Source organism: Belonocnema kinseyi, chromosome 10, assembly GCF_010883055.1.
Source record: "Belonocnema kinseyi isolate 2016_QV_RU_SX_M_011 chromosome 10, B_treatae_v1, whole genome shotgun sequence".
Classification (NCBI taxonomy): Eukaryota; Metazoa; Arthropoda; class Insecta; order Hymenoptera; family Cynipidae; genus Belonocnema; species Belonocnema kinseyi.
Window position 1 is genome coordinate 26,443,526 of NC_046666.1, and position 14,733 is coordinate 26,458,258.

The following is a 14,733-nucleotide window of genomic DNA, read 5'->3' on the forward strand; positions in this document are numbered from 1 at the left end:
AAAACATTCTCTACAACTTCACTGCTTCTAATTTTTTAATTAAATATTTCTATAGCTGAAATTGTGAAAAAAATCTTTTAAGAAGGCCATATTTAAAAAAAAACATGTTTTAACATTTTTCACTTATTTCACAACGATCCAATAGAAATGAAAATTTAAAAATATTTGTTATAAAAAAATAAGTAAATCGAAATTGTTTCTTGGAAATTGGTGGCGATTCATCACTTGATTTGCACTCAATTTGTATAATGAATGGACAAAAATAGTTTTTAGTTGACTTAATTAAAGTTAATAAAAAAATTCGTTATTTTAAAAGCAATTTTGATAAAAAAAAATATCCACATAGGGTATTTTTGCCAGAATAAATAAAAAATAAATAAGGTCTTTCCTAAGTACGATAATTGGCCAAAAAATAAAAATTAATATTAATTTAAACTACCTTCATTAACAAATGCACTATTTGGCTATTTCTGGAGTTATAAACTTTTTTTTTCGATGCGACTATCTGTAAATAACTAACTTCTAAATTTTAAGTACATTTTAAAAAAGTAAATAATTTATCATTGTAAAAAACAATTATTTAAGCAAATTTTCATCATTTTAAATATTTATAGATTAATTACTGATTTTTCATGAAATTATGGCCAGTTATCTAGTAATGATATTTTGCTATGAATAGATAAAATTTGATAATTTCTGAACCAATCTTAATTAACAAAATCATTATTTCGGCTGTTTTTCAGCATTTATATTTTTGTGTGTGTAGTTAACTGCTAATAACCTACATTAAAACTTTTTTAATGGTGTAATAAAACAGTCCACTATTTCTATTTTTATTAACAATTTAATTACAATTTAATTTTGTGAATAGATATGAAACTTCGCTTTTATTTCCAAGTAATATATGATCGAGGAAAAAGAAACAGTTTATTTGTTAGATCAAAAATATCTGATACGAATATTTGTTTATAAAAATGACTCTCAAAGTAACAATTTATTTATTAACTCTTATCAATTAAAGAAAAAACTATATTTTCCATAAATTTTTCAAATTTAGTGTGAATTCAGTGACGAATGGCCCTCAGTCCCCACGGAATCATTTTTATTCCGGTATACTTCGAAAGTAAATTTTGTTTAAAATATTTTTCCTAATCAAACAAAAAGTTTAAAACCGGCCACGACAGTTTGTTCCGAAATTTTATTAGCTATCATTAAAAAAAAAGTTAAAATCAGATAATAAATGTCTTCTGAAAATCAATTTGTCCACGAAAGTTTTTTTTGCGCACGGTGCATTGTTACGAATGAAATATTTATTCTAGCTGATAGGGCTAAACTGATGAGAAAGTTATGAAATGAAAATTATGAAAATAAGAAAAAATACCGATAAAGAGTAAATTTTATTAGCATCATTTTTTTAACGTCCATAAACAGCCTAAAAAGATTTTCTACCAAAAAAATTAATTTTTAACCAACCATTTGCACCAGCAACTAATCAGTTCAATGAAACAGTTCAACTTTGAACAAAATAGATCAATCCTTAAAGCAAAAACCGATACTTTCTAAAGAAAAATAAATGTTTAATATAGTATTATTTATAAAGTATACATAGTATATAGTATAATATTATTTATTTATTTATATTTATAGTACTATAGTGGTCAAACTTACCACAAAATTGGATAAAAACCACAAGGGGAAGAAGCAGAGTTTCAATAGGGATTTTCATTTTTCTTGTCAGGTATGGTTAAAAAAATGATAATTCTGTATCAATTCCACCGCTTTCTATGCCCGAAAAATGTGTTAAAATAACGAATTATTTCAATGGGGTTACCCACGTGTTACAAAAAATAGAAAATCTCATCAGCCGGAACACAATATAGAAATAAAAAACAGCGCTTAATAGACCTTGGTTTCTATCTTTCTACTAACACCCGGGAAAAATGTATCAATCACTATTTGCCTCGTAATTCTCAAAAATTTAAAAATGTATCAAATTAATCTCAAAGACTTTGTTACTTTATCAATCAGAAAACAGTTTACCTTTAAATAAGAAAGGATAAATTTTCTAACAAGTATGATCATTTTTCACCCTAATAGATGAATATAAAAAAATTCATTTTAGACCAAGTTGTTGCATTTATAACCAGTTAGTTTAATTTTAAGAAAGGGTGAAGAATCCAAAGGAATGAATTTTATTTCTAAAAGATAAATTTTAAAAAAGTAAAATTTTTAACAAAATAAATGAACTTTTAACTAAGTGATCAAATTTTGAACGTGAAAAATCAAATTTCTAAAAATAGAAGAATTTTGAAACTAAAAGACGATTCTTAAATAAAACGGTTTAACTTGCAACGAAAACATATTTTTCAGTCAAAGATGAAATAAAATTTAAATAAAATTATTTTATTTTTTAAGTAAAATAATAATTTTCTAACAAAGACAATATTAATTCTTTAATAAGAAGTTAAAGATTCAAAAGAGTACTTGAACTTTCACTAGAAAAACATTAATTCCTAATCAAAAATATAATATTTGATATTTCTAACCAAAAAAAAATTTGCAAGAAAAAAGGAGAATAATAAGGGAAAATACAAACTTTAAACCAATAGGATTAATTTTGAAGAAATAAGATTAATTTTTGAGACTAAGGGACGAATTTTCATCAGAATCAGTACATTTTCCAAAAATATTTAAATTTTCAAATTATTATATATGAATTTTTTAACAAAAATGGAATATGTTAATATGGATGAAAAAGTAGTGAACAAAAACGGAATTTGTTAATTTCTAGATGAAAAAAATTACTTTTTAAACAGAAAAAATCGAATTTTAAAAAAAAAGTTAAATTTTCAACCATAGGTGAAATTAAAAAAGAATTAATGAAGTACTTCTACCAAGAACTTAATTTTCAACAAAAAATGTATTTATAATCAAAGAGTGAAACTCATGTTCTACCAAATGAATGAATTTTCAACAAAATAGATACAATTTCAAATAATCTATAAAAATTTTGAATTTTCAGGCCAAAAATACAATTTTTATCAAAAAATTAATTTTCAACAAATAAGTTCATTTATAACAACAAACAATCATAATTTTGAAAAAGACTGTTATCTTTTCAAAACGGCAGATGAAATTTTCTACGGAATAGTTAAAATTTTAAATTTAGAATTTGAATTTTGAACTTAAATTATTTATTTTCAGTCAAAATCATTTTTTTTTTTTTAAATTATTTCAAATTTCAAATGTGCAATTAAATTTTTAAACCATCAAAGATGAATCCTCAAAAAATGTAATAGTTAACGCTTGTAAAAAAATTATTTTTATTGAAATAAATAAAAAGTTAAATTCAATTTAGAAATTCGAAACTAAAATCTTCATTTATAATTTAGATTTTAGTTGAATTTTCCAGACCAAAATTGTAATTTTTTCACAAAAAATAATTTTCTGCGAAAAAAATTGAAATTTCAATTAAAAAAGAATCATTTCAACGAAAATGGATCCATTTTTATCAAAATAGTTGAATTTTCTACAAATTAGTTGCTTTTTTCACCAAAAAGATGAAATTTATAGTAAAATTAATGAATTTTGAATGAGAAGCGTCCATTTTTTTAATGTTGAACTTTTATTCAAAAAATATTTTAATCCATTTTTCAACACAAGAATATAAATTGTAAACAAAAAGTAAATTTTTCACTAAATAGGTAAATTTTCAATAATACACTTAGAATTTCCAACCATAAAGTATGAATTTATAACAAAATAGTTCAATTTTTATCCAAAAAGTTGCGTTTTAATCCAAAAAAGATGAAATTTTTCTTAAGACAGGTGAATTTTTAATTTAGACAAAATAATAAAAAAAATAGATGAATTTCAATCCAAAAAATATTTTAATTCTCTTCTCAACAGTTAAATATTAAATTCAAACAAAAAGTAAATTTTCTGCAAAAGAAGATGAATTTTATAATCAAAAAGACAAATTAAAAAATTCAAATTTTGAACCGAGCAGTGGCATTTTTGTCCTAAGAACATAAAAATTCTACTCAAACATGTGAATTTTTAAATCAAATAGAAAACTTTTCAAAAAAAGTGTCGACTTTTTATCCAAAAAGATTTCAGTTGACTAGCAAACACCAGAATACAAATTTTAAACAAACAGTATTTTTTTTAGAAAATAGTTGAATCTGCAACAAAACAGATGAATTTTTATCCAATAAGGGTGCAATATTTCTACTAAAAAATTTTAATTACTAAATATTTTTGAAAAAATAATTTTCATCCAAGGGAGATTTCAGTTGACTTATCAGGAAAAAATGAAAACAGTTGTATGTGTAAACAAAAAGAATAAATTTTTACGAAACTAATTAAATTTTTAGCCGAATAATAAAATTTGCAAATGACTAAAAAGCTAATCTTGAGAGAAAATTTTTTGCCAAATTTTCAAAAATTGCGTACAGGATTTGGATAGATTTTGGCTAAAAGTGGAAGTTTTCAAGCAATTTAAAAATATGTCAAGGTATTTAAAAAGATTTCTAGAAACCCCAAAGTAGTTAAGAAGATTTCAAGGATTGTCGAATTTTTTAGAAATGATTCAAAAAATTTTCGAAAGATTTTAAGTAATTTTGGAAGCTGAAGAATTGTTTCATTGGTTTTCATGTAAATATTAATCATTTTTCACATTTTAAAGGGTTTCTGAAGACTTAAAAATTTCTTATGATATTTTATTGGAAAAAATGAAAATATAATGAATTTTCAAAAGATTTCAAGACATTTTATGAAATTTTGAAATGTTTAAAAGGTTCCAAAATATTTTAAAAGCGATCAAATCATTATTAAATACCACCGTATTCAACTATTTTGTTCAAATATCAATTTTTGTTGGTATTGAAGTTTTACAACTAAAAAACTAACTATTCTCTTTCTTGTTGAAAGTTGATTAATTTTAGATAAAAATTCAAGTCATATTTTCAAAATTCATCTCGTGTGTTAAAAATACGTTGTTTTTGTTAGAAAAATAGTTTTCTTTGTTGAAAATGTATTTGTTTTTCTCTTTGAAAATTCAACAGTTTGTTTGAAATTTTTCTCCCTCTTGACTGGAAAATCTTCCTCAGCTAAAAATTTAACTGATGTTGGAAAGTCGCATTTTTCTTATTGAATTCAACTGTTTTTGATTAAAAATTAAAATCTTTTTTTTCGAAATTTCATTTGCTACATTTTTTGTCCATAATTCATTTATTTCAGAATAAAAATGTAATTACTTAGTTAAAAATTAAACTGTTTGGTTGAAAATTAATTTCTTTTTTAAAGATTTTTTATTTCAATTCTTAGTTCATCACTTTGGTTGAAAAATTAGCTGCTTTATTGGAAATTAATTTTTAAAACTAAAAATGATGTTATTCTTGTTGAATTTTACATCATTTTAGTTAAGGAATTTTATTTTTTGTTTCACATCAGTTTATTTAACTCTAAATTCATCTATTTAAAATTTAGTTGAAAAATTAGCTCTTCCTCTAAAAAAGATTATTCTTCTCTGTTAAAGATCTATTTGGTTAATAATTCAACTATTAAGTTAAAAATTGGTATATTTTGTGAAAAATACAATATTTTTACCTAAAAAGCTTTAAAATTGAATTGAAATGTATGAGAAGATAAAAATAAACATTCGTTCAAGTTATTATTCAAATACTTTTAATAAATGGCAAATATTTAAATAGCTGCCCACTATGAAAAATTATAGAAGGGTAATTAATTTAATTTCTAATGATATATGAATTAAAAATTTTTAAAAAATAGCTTTTATGCTGAGGTGTGAATTTTTTTTTTTTTTAATTGAAAGCATATAAATAAAAATTGTTCCATTTGAAATGAACCAAAATTTTAAGTTAATCTACCAGATACAAAAATTTCAAGAAACGAAATAGACTAGTACTGATGACTTTTGCATGGAAAAATTATTTTAAAAATCTCACAGAATTTTCTTTTTTTTTCATCAGAGCTTTTTCAGGAAAACCCACTAAAAACGTCACACTTATTTCTTTCTTTTAATTCTTGTAACTGTTAATTAATTTTTGAGACAAAAGTACTAAAAAATTTCTGTTTTTTTCAGAAATTTTTACAAGTGCTGGTCGGACTTTTGTATTAAAAATGAGGAAAAAGTCTTACCTATTTTTTTTTATTTTCAGCAGGATTTTTTTTAGTAAAAAGTTTTAATTGCTAAAAAAATAATAAAAAATAAATTTTCTTTTAAAAATTGATACAATGTACAAAAAAATTATTAGGTAAAAGTCAGTTACACAAAAAGAATGTAAAAATTGATTATTAATCGTTTTTAATCGGACAAAAATTTTTTTTTAATCTTACAAAAAAAAATCTTATTAAGCAGAAAATTAATCTTATGGAAAACTACACAAGAGATGCAAAAAGTAAATAGACAAAAGTTGTTCAGCTAAAAAGGGAGACGAATTTGTTTTTCACCATTTTTTATAGGATTCGTGGTTTTAGTTTTAATTGATCAAAATAGCATTGAAAATAAAGAAATTAAATTTTGTAAACACAACGTAAGGTAAGAAAAAATATTATTCAACAAAAATTTTACACCTAAGAAGGATCTATAGAATAGTAATTCATCCCTTTTTGATTAAACACGCAGTATTTGTTTTGATCGTCAAAAACATCATTGAAATTAATAAATACGTTTTTTTTTAAATGACAGAATGTATGTGACAAATAATTCTATTTTTAAATTAGTTGCTATATGCCATGAACCTGATTAATAATTTGAAAAAAAATTATTTTGAAAAGTAAGGGATTTTGAAAAAATATCTTGAAAAAGCATGAGAATTTTTATGAGAGACATTTTAAATAACTTTAAAGGAAAATAAATTAGGAGTTTCTATTGTATTTTAAATTATTTTAGTGCGAGTGAAAAAAATGTGTGCTAAAAATGTTACAAAAATCATATTCTGGTATTTGAATAATCATGGTCTTGAAAAATTGCTCATAATAAAGTTAGGGAGTTTTGAAAATGCAAAATGAAATTAAAATAAACAACTTTTTTTTGACGATTTTTTTATTTTGAGCGTGTTAATATTTTCAATCAAATAAATTTTTCTGGAAATAGCCGCATTGCATTGAATAAGATATGGTAAAATCTATTGAGAAAACGGGTTTGTCTGAAATTTTACGCTTTATTGAAACAATAAGAAGCCACACTGTGAACTTGAAAATAGGCCACGTTTATTCGACCTACATCACGTATTTGCAAGTCACGGCTTTCAATAAAAAAAAAATTTATTATTCATACATTTTTTCACCTTGCATTATTTCCTAAATAGCAACATTTTTCTCTAAAAATTTTTCTGTCACGAAAATTTCAAAAGCATTTTTGTCGCGCTTCCTCAATGCAGATTGGGTAATTTGAAATAGTCGAAAGAAGGAATTTTTGTATCATATTCAATGTGCATGTTCCTTTAAGTAGCTACTGATATACTTTTTGCTTAAATTAATAAAAATATATATTAATCATTAAAAATTTTATTAATTATTAAATCATTAAGTAAACATTTGACAAGAAGCTGAAAAATAAAAAAATACCGCAACTTTCGAGCAATTACCTAAAGAAAGATAATTATGAACAATCATAAATTGTTGTATCTATTTTTGCAGTGAATAGTGAATAATGTTTTTTAAAGCATATACCGCTTTTTTGGTGTTGAAAACTGTTTAATTAACAAAAATTTTCCGACATTTTTTAACCTGTATTTCAGGTCCTTTTCAAGGCTTATTTATGGAGATAAAAGAAAAATCGCTGAAAACTACGTTCAAATTTCAATTAATTTGTTTGTAACCATTGTTATTGTTTGCGCATAATTTTTTTATAAAAAAGAAAAAAAATTAGCAGATGAGAATATGCATCGTAATATTTAAACTTGGTTTAAAAATTAAGAAGTATCATTTACGATATAAGCTAAGAAATCTCAAGGATGTTTTCCTATGAGATTTTTTATGTTATATCGTTAACGATAAGTTTTTAGTTTTTAAACGAATTTTAAATTTTACAATGCATATTTTCGTCATTTTACTCCTTTTTTTTAAATAAAAAAATTATATCCGAACAATAACAGTGATAACGAACAAATTAATTGAAATTTCAAGTAGTCTTCAGCTATTTTTCTTTTATCTCCATAAATAAGTCTTGAAAAGGATCTGACATACAGATTAAAACATGTCGGTAAATTTTGTATGATTAAAAATTTTTTAACATCAAAAAAGCGTTATATGCCTTAACAAATATTATTTAATCATAAATCGTCCACAAAATTATTTTTGTCAGCTTTCATGAATTATTACTCTACAAATTAAGTTAAAATTTGACAAACAGTGGAAAATTTCAGCAAAAACAGCAATTACACAGGCCTGCAAATAATGGGGTCAAGGCCTCAAATTTAGCGAAAAACGCCTTTTTTGGGTACATAACCTCAAATATCTTAAAATCCTGACTTTATAGGCCAATTCTGACCCCGCATTCGGATTCTACGTGAAAAATTACTTTGGAAATGACCCTCTAATTTCTAACAAAAAAAAACGAAAAACAAAAAACAAAAATTAATTTAGTTAACTTTAATTACTTATTTACCGGGCTCTAATTAAGATTTAGAACAAGAGTTGAAAATTTGTTTAAAAATTGCAGTTTTCTAGCATCATTCTAAAAAAATATTCTTAACAATAATAATATGTTGTTTACACAATCATAAAGAAAAGATTTAAAACATTAATCATCACATTACTCTAATTGAAACATAGACAAAACGTGGAAATTAAACAAAAACGCAACTTTATCACTCTATTCTAACCTTTAAATATTAAAAAATGGATATATTTTATAGTGAATTTGAAACAATTTCCAGGATTATTTAAAATTCACATATGTTTTGAGAGAATTTCAAGCTATTTAGCCAAATAAGTTACCAAAGTTAAAAAAAACCGATGATGTAAAGATTTAAATTGTGTGAGTAAATGCAGTCATTAAAAATATTATTTTTTGCTGAATTTATAAATCAAGTTCAAAATCGAGTAATGTTGTGCTTTATGGCATGCTTTAAAGTTATTTAAAAATGATAAGATAACAATAATTTATGCTGCACTTACTTATCGAATTGGAAAGAACCAGAAAAATGAAAAGCAGAACAAGGATTCGCATTTTCTTAACTGAACGAACAAATGGCCATCGAGGAATGTTGGAGAAATTTGGACTAATGATTATTCTCATGTTTCATGTATTTATAAATCAGTTTCTCCAGAAGGTGAGATTTTTGGCCTCGCCCCTTTCTCAACTGGGAGCAACACATGCAAAGTCTGGTGTCAGTGAGTCGGCTCTGTCACCTGGTGCGAAGAACAGCCTCGTGTAAAGCCGAAATTGCACGAACACCAACCCGAACTCGCCCCCCTTCCCGAATGACGATCTAACTGCTCTGCAGATTTTTTTCGATTTTTAAATCACGAATTAACTCAGCATCATTATATTTATAGCGAAGTGGAAAATATAATTTCCAGTATGTAGATATACAGGGTGTCCATAAAGTTCTGGACCCCCTAAATATTTCCTCAAGTAAAATATTTTTTATTGAGGTCGAACTCATTCTTGAAGTAACTTTTAACGAGAAACTCAATCGTGACCTTTAATTTCACCTTAAAGATGAGTTTAAAGGTAATGTCAAGGTCAACCTTTTTAAATGGAAACTTCCCTTTTTGAGTTTGGAAATTGCGCCTTTAATCGCGACCTTTAATTTAACTTTGTTCAGGTTTGAATGAATTTAGAGGGACCCTTAAGGTCAAGTTGAACCTATGACTTAAATACATATTTGAACAAAAAATTTCCGCTCTATCGATTTCCAATGTAAAAAGGCGGATATCCATTTATTTAAAGTTGACCTTGAAATGATCTTTGAGGCCATCTTTACAGACAAATTTAAGGTCAAAATGAAATGCGCCTTTCGGACCTTGCTTAAGTTATAATGACCTTAGAGTGACCTTTAAGTTCAAATTAAAAAAATAACATTAATACATATTTAAGCGTGAAATTTCCTGCTCTATCCATTTCCAATGTCAAAAAGAGGCAGTATGCAGGGAGTTGGGAACTTTGTGGACACCCTATATGTATAAAAGACAAGATTGCAGGGCCTGAAATGCTTCAAATTTTGTGCTGCATATCGTACTCATGTTTTGAGTGAAACATTAATTTTTAACAAATAAAAAAAAGCGGAATAAGTTTTCCAAAAAATAGAGTAGTTGAATTTTCCGATAGAAAATTAAATTTTCAACAAAATAGTTCAATTTTCAGAGAAAGATATTAATTTTCAACTAAAAAAGATAACGTTTAACCCAAAAATGGAATCGTTACATTTTTATTACAAAGAAGGTTATTAACGAAAAAACGAAGTTTCAACAATATATTACAATATTCATCAGCAAAAAAAAGAATTTCCAACCATATAGATGAATTTACCACAGAAGAAATAAATTTAAAAAAAAATAGATGAATTTTCGAACGAAAAAAATAATTTTCCTACAATCAAGACGCATTTTTAACCGCAAACTAGAGTTTTAAACTAAAAAGGATTTTTTCACAAGAAATAGAACATTTACATTTTCAGTTACAATAAATTTTTTATACACGGTGGTTTCTGGGTTATTTTTTGTCCTAGCTTTGATCTAAGGGTTGGTGGCGATTTGATAGTTGAGCTCGTGTGGAAAGCTGTTGGGGCGCCGTCCGGGCGTTTTCGTTGCTGACTGGTTAGGGCCGGTAGATACCGAGGCCCGAACTGCGTGGAGCGCGACGACTAGTAGACGTCGATCGGCTGTCAGGGCGCAAACCGGGCGCTGGAGTAGCTGACAGGAGAGTGCCTAACGGATGCGGGCGTGATTCTGGAACGGCGGATGGTTCGTAAGAACCCGCTGCGTACGCTGAGAGGTCGTCTTGCTCACCCCGTCAGCTATCGGGGTACTGACAAGGCGCAGGTGTGGCAACTCCTATTTCTCTCAGGACTGGTGTAGATGGGAACCGGTTCGAGAGGAACCGAAACTCGTCGATGGTGGCCGACCTTAGCTGGATCGGGGCTGCGGCAGGGCTCGGACGGGTAGCCCTCGATTGCTGGCTTGAATGAAGGCATCGAGCTGAGCTATTGATTTCTGGACGGGTCAACGGCTGCTGGGCGGCTGCAAGTAGGTGCGAGGGGCACCCTGACTCTGGATAAACAGGCGCCAAGCCTGTAGGCCGTCCATGGGCTGGCGTGGTCTCTTCAGGGACGGTGGAAACCGAAGCCCCCCGATATTCACTGCGGATGGATGCTTTCTGTGCCTCGGGCGGACCCGAGACGTGCCCGAAGGCGATGAGGACAACGGTCTTCAATACGATAGTTCGCATTGAAGGCGTTAAGGAAGAGAGGTCGAGGGTGGCGGGGCTGCGAACGAGCGATCCGACCTCTGAAATGAAAATTGCGAGGGTTGCGGGGATGTAAAAGCACTCCGAACTCTAGAGAGAGAGAGAAAGAGAGAAATAGACTCCGTGGCGAATGGGAAGGCGATAATGCTGGGATGCTGAGAGAGAGAGAGAGAAGGAGCTCGGCGGAGCTACAAGAGCAGACCGCCACTGAGGAGGAGAGAGGAGAGCAAGTTAGAAAAAAACTGAAATTGATTTAAATTCAAAACTCTATAGCTCAGAAAACACTGATACAAGTATCGTAACTTTTTCGAGGGAGGTTAGTCCTGTGAGATCGTTGGAGCGAGAGTGCATTTTCGGGTCTAATTCCATTACAGGCAATGCCCCACCCTGTTAGCGAACCATCTGAAAAAATTTCGAAAGAATATTCCGCCGAATGTATACAGTCTGTTGCCTCGGAATTATTTTTAGCCACCACAGTAAATCGGGCCTTAGGTTTCTTGATAATAGCATCTTGCTGTCATAGCTGTCAATTGGTCAATCACTTCTGCAACAATTTTAAACTCGGAATTTGACCACTTTCTCTCTGAAAACAAAACCCTCTGGAAAACCTGAGTTTCGAAAGGAATTTTATACCCTTCTATCCAAGATAATATTATTTTCTCCGATGTTAATTGCTTCCAACTATGAATAAAATTAGCGAGTCTACCCGCTAGGTTACCTACTTTGGCTAATGACGCCTTTTCTGTGAATATTCCTGCTTTCGATTGGTCCTGCAGCTATATTCCGGTCTCCGATTGTACTCATGTCTCCGACGACTGTTCCTGTGGTTGTGCGATGATGGGGTCCTGTTTGACGTCGCTATTTTGAACCCGCTCGACGTCGATGGCATCGAAAAATGAGATTTCTGACGGAGCGGGTTCCTCGAGTTTTTTGAATTATTAACTGCGCTTTTGGTGCAAGTTTCAAAACGTTGTATGATTCGTCCATTAAGCTTTGAGCTTTAATTGTTTCTAGCAAATTCTTTCCAAACAAGAACTCGTCAGAAGTCGAATTGCGTAATGTTTCCCTATAAGAAACATTCAGATTTGATGAGCCAGGGACGCTTTCGATTTGAGCTGCTTCTCCGAAATTCTGTCGTCCCTCTTAATTACCGACTCAAGACTTATTTTAATTAATAAATCTTTAATTGCTGGATTCAGTGTTGAAGGTTCGATGTCCGAGCAGTTTGATGGAGGTGGATATTTAGCTACTAATTTTTCCAAATCCTCTTTAGGGAGACTTTGCTTCAAAATGTCACTCCAACGGCTGACAGCTTGCTCTCGAATGGGCTTTGACAATATTTTTTCTGAAATAACACGAGGTCTGAGAGCTTTCAGCACGTCCTCCGTAAAAAGAATTCCGTCCCCAAGTGCAGCTGTCGCTTGAGTTGCCGCTGAAGATGCAGGTGAGACTACTTTTTCCAAAGCATCTGTTTGTTCTTGTTAAACTATCAATAAATCTGCTGGAGCCAAAAAATCTAAGGGGCCGACATCACGAGAGCGATCATTCCTGCGTTTAGGATCCTTTCTCTGATTGTCGGATCCAGAACTAACTGAAAATGAATCAGACGAGTCACCGGATTTTGAAGAACTATACTGACCTAAAACATGACCGAGACGAGGGAGGTTAGGTTATAACCTAAAAACAGCCTTTACGCACACAAATTTTCTTATTAAGCAGGGAGTTGTAAGTTGGTAAGTTTGTAAGTTTATTCGTTTGGGATTTAGACATCTCATTATACAATTAATAACTTAAACCAGAGGGAACTCTCACAACAAATTCATTATAGAAATTGCTAGAAGTCTTAACTCCTTAAGAAGATAAAGAAGACTTCCGGCCTGTAATGTTAGATTTTATAGTCATAACTATCTCTTACAGGCTAGAGCCTGAAGAGTAAGCTCTGAGAACAATATGTGAGATTGTAAAAATTCATATAGAAGACTCCTTGGATGGAAGAAAATCAGGATCTATTCATCGTAACTCCTCTGATATCTGAAAACAAAACAAAAAATATAGGTTATCGGCACTTACTGCACTTGCGATATTTCCTTTTATATTTCTGTTTAAATCTCTTTTTCTTTTCTTATAAACCATTTTCCAATTTTCGTTTGGATAAACGTCAAAACGTGTGTGAACTCTGATACACAAGAAAAAGAAGTGATAATGTAATATATAACATTTCTAATTTTCACCGAAATTTATAATTTTATTTGGACAGTTTGCAAGTCTTTTACCTATTTATAAGAAATTTTGACAAAAATTTTTATAAATTAGAAACAAAATTTGAAAATTTTGAAAATACTTTCATTTTTAAAATTGTGGGCTAATCCAAAAATTCGGCTAGAACAGTTTTGAAATATATTTGGTATCTACTGAAAATTTTAAATGAAATTTTTGGATTTATAACAAATATAATTTTTTCTATTTTTTGAAAATTTTGAAGTTTTTGAAACTTATATAACTTTTATAATTTTCATCAAAATAAAAATATGTTTTAGATAATTTGCAAGTCTTTTAGCCATCTATAAAAAAATTTGACAAAAATGTATAAAATTTGAAAAAAAAAGTTTAATTTTGAAAATGAACTCAATATTTTAATTTTCGTTCAAAATGTCTGATTAACGAACTTAACCTTCATTTTTGGGACCTTCAGAAGTGTGTAAAATGTTTTAAACAACGTTCCCAAAAAGACCCATAAGTGAAAAACTGTGATTTGCAATTTTTTCGCGCTAATTATTCATTTTCTTCGTTTTTTTAATGCAAATTGTTTCTAATTCATGAAATACTACTTTATACTAATAATTGGAACTTTTAAACAAATTTGTTTCATAATTTATCATTATTTTTGAAACTTTAGTCTTTCAATCGAGTTAGATAGAAGATGTTTTTTCGAAAATGTGCTTTTTTTGTATAATTTTCAATTGGATTGAGCTAACAGTTAATTAACGTTAACAAAAATAATTTCTTCAAACAAATTATTATTTATCATAATATTCTTCTTAAACACTGCTAGAAATTTCATTTTTTCTGTCGTTTTAAAATTTTGGTCCACGCATTACTCAAAGTTAGTTAATATCCAATTGAATTCAACCAAAATAATTCATTACACAAATTATTATTGTTTATGAATATATATTTATCTATATTAATGCCAGATACCAGGTGTATACATATGAAACCGGTATTGCCATTTAGCGGCCAGTAGGCACACTTGTAGGCACTGTCGGAACTTACCATTTGTGCTAATTGGCGTA

General features: G+C 28.8%; 1 protein-coding gene across 1 annotated transcript in view; it reads right to left on the bottom strand.

Moving 5' to 3' along the window:
* The window catches only part of LOC117182232, a 38,155-nt gene extending 25,858 nt beyond the window's left edge, over positions 1–12,297 (bottom strand). Inside the window, exon 1 of the mRNA XM_033375317.1 lies at positions 12,163–12,297. Coding sequence (XP_033231208.1) covers positions 12,163–12,244 — 82 coding nt within the window. The 5' untranslated portion in view covers positions 12,245–12,297. The remainder of the gene's footprint in view (positions 1–12,162) is intronic.
* Positions 12,298–14,733: the final 2,436 nt, after the last annotated feature.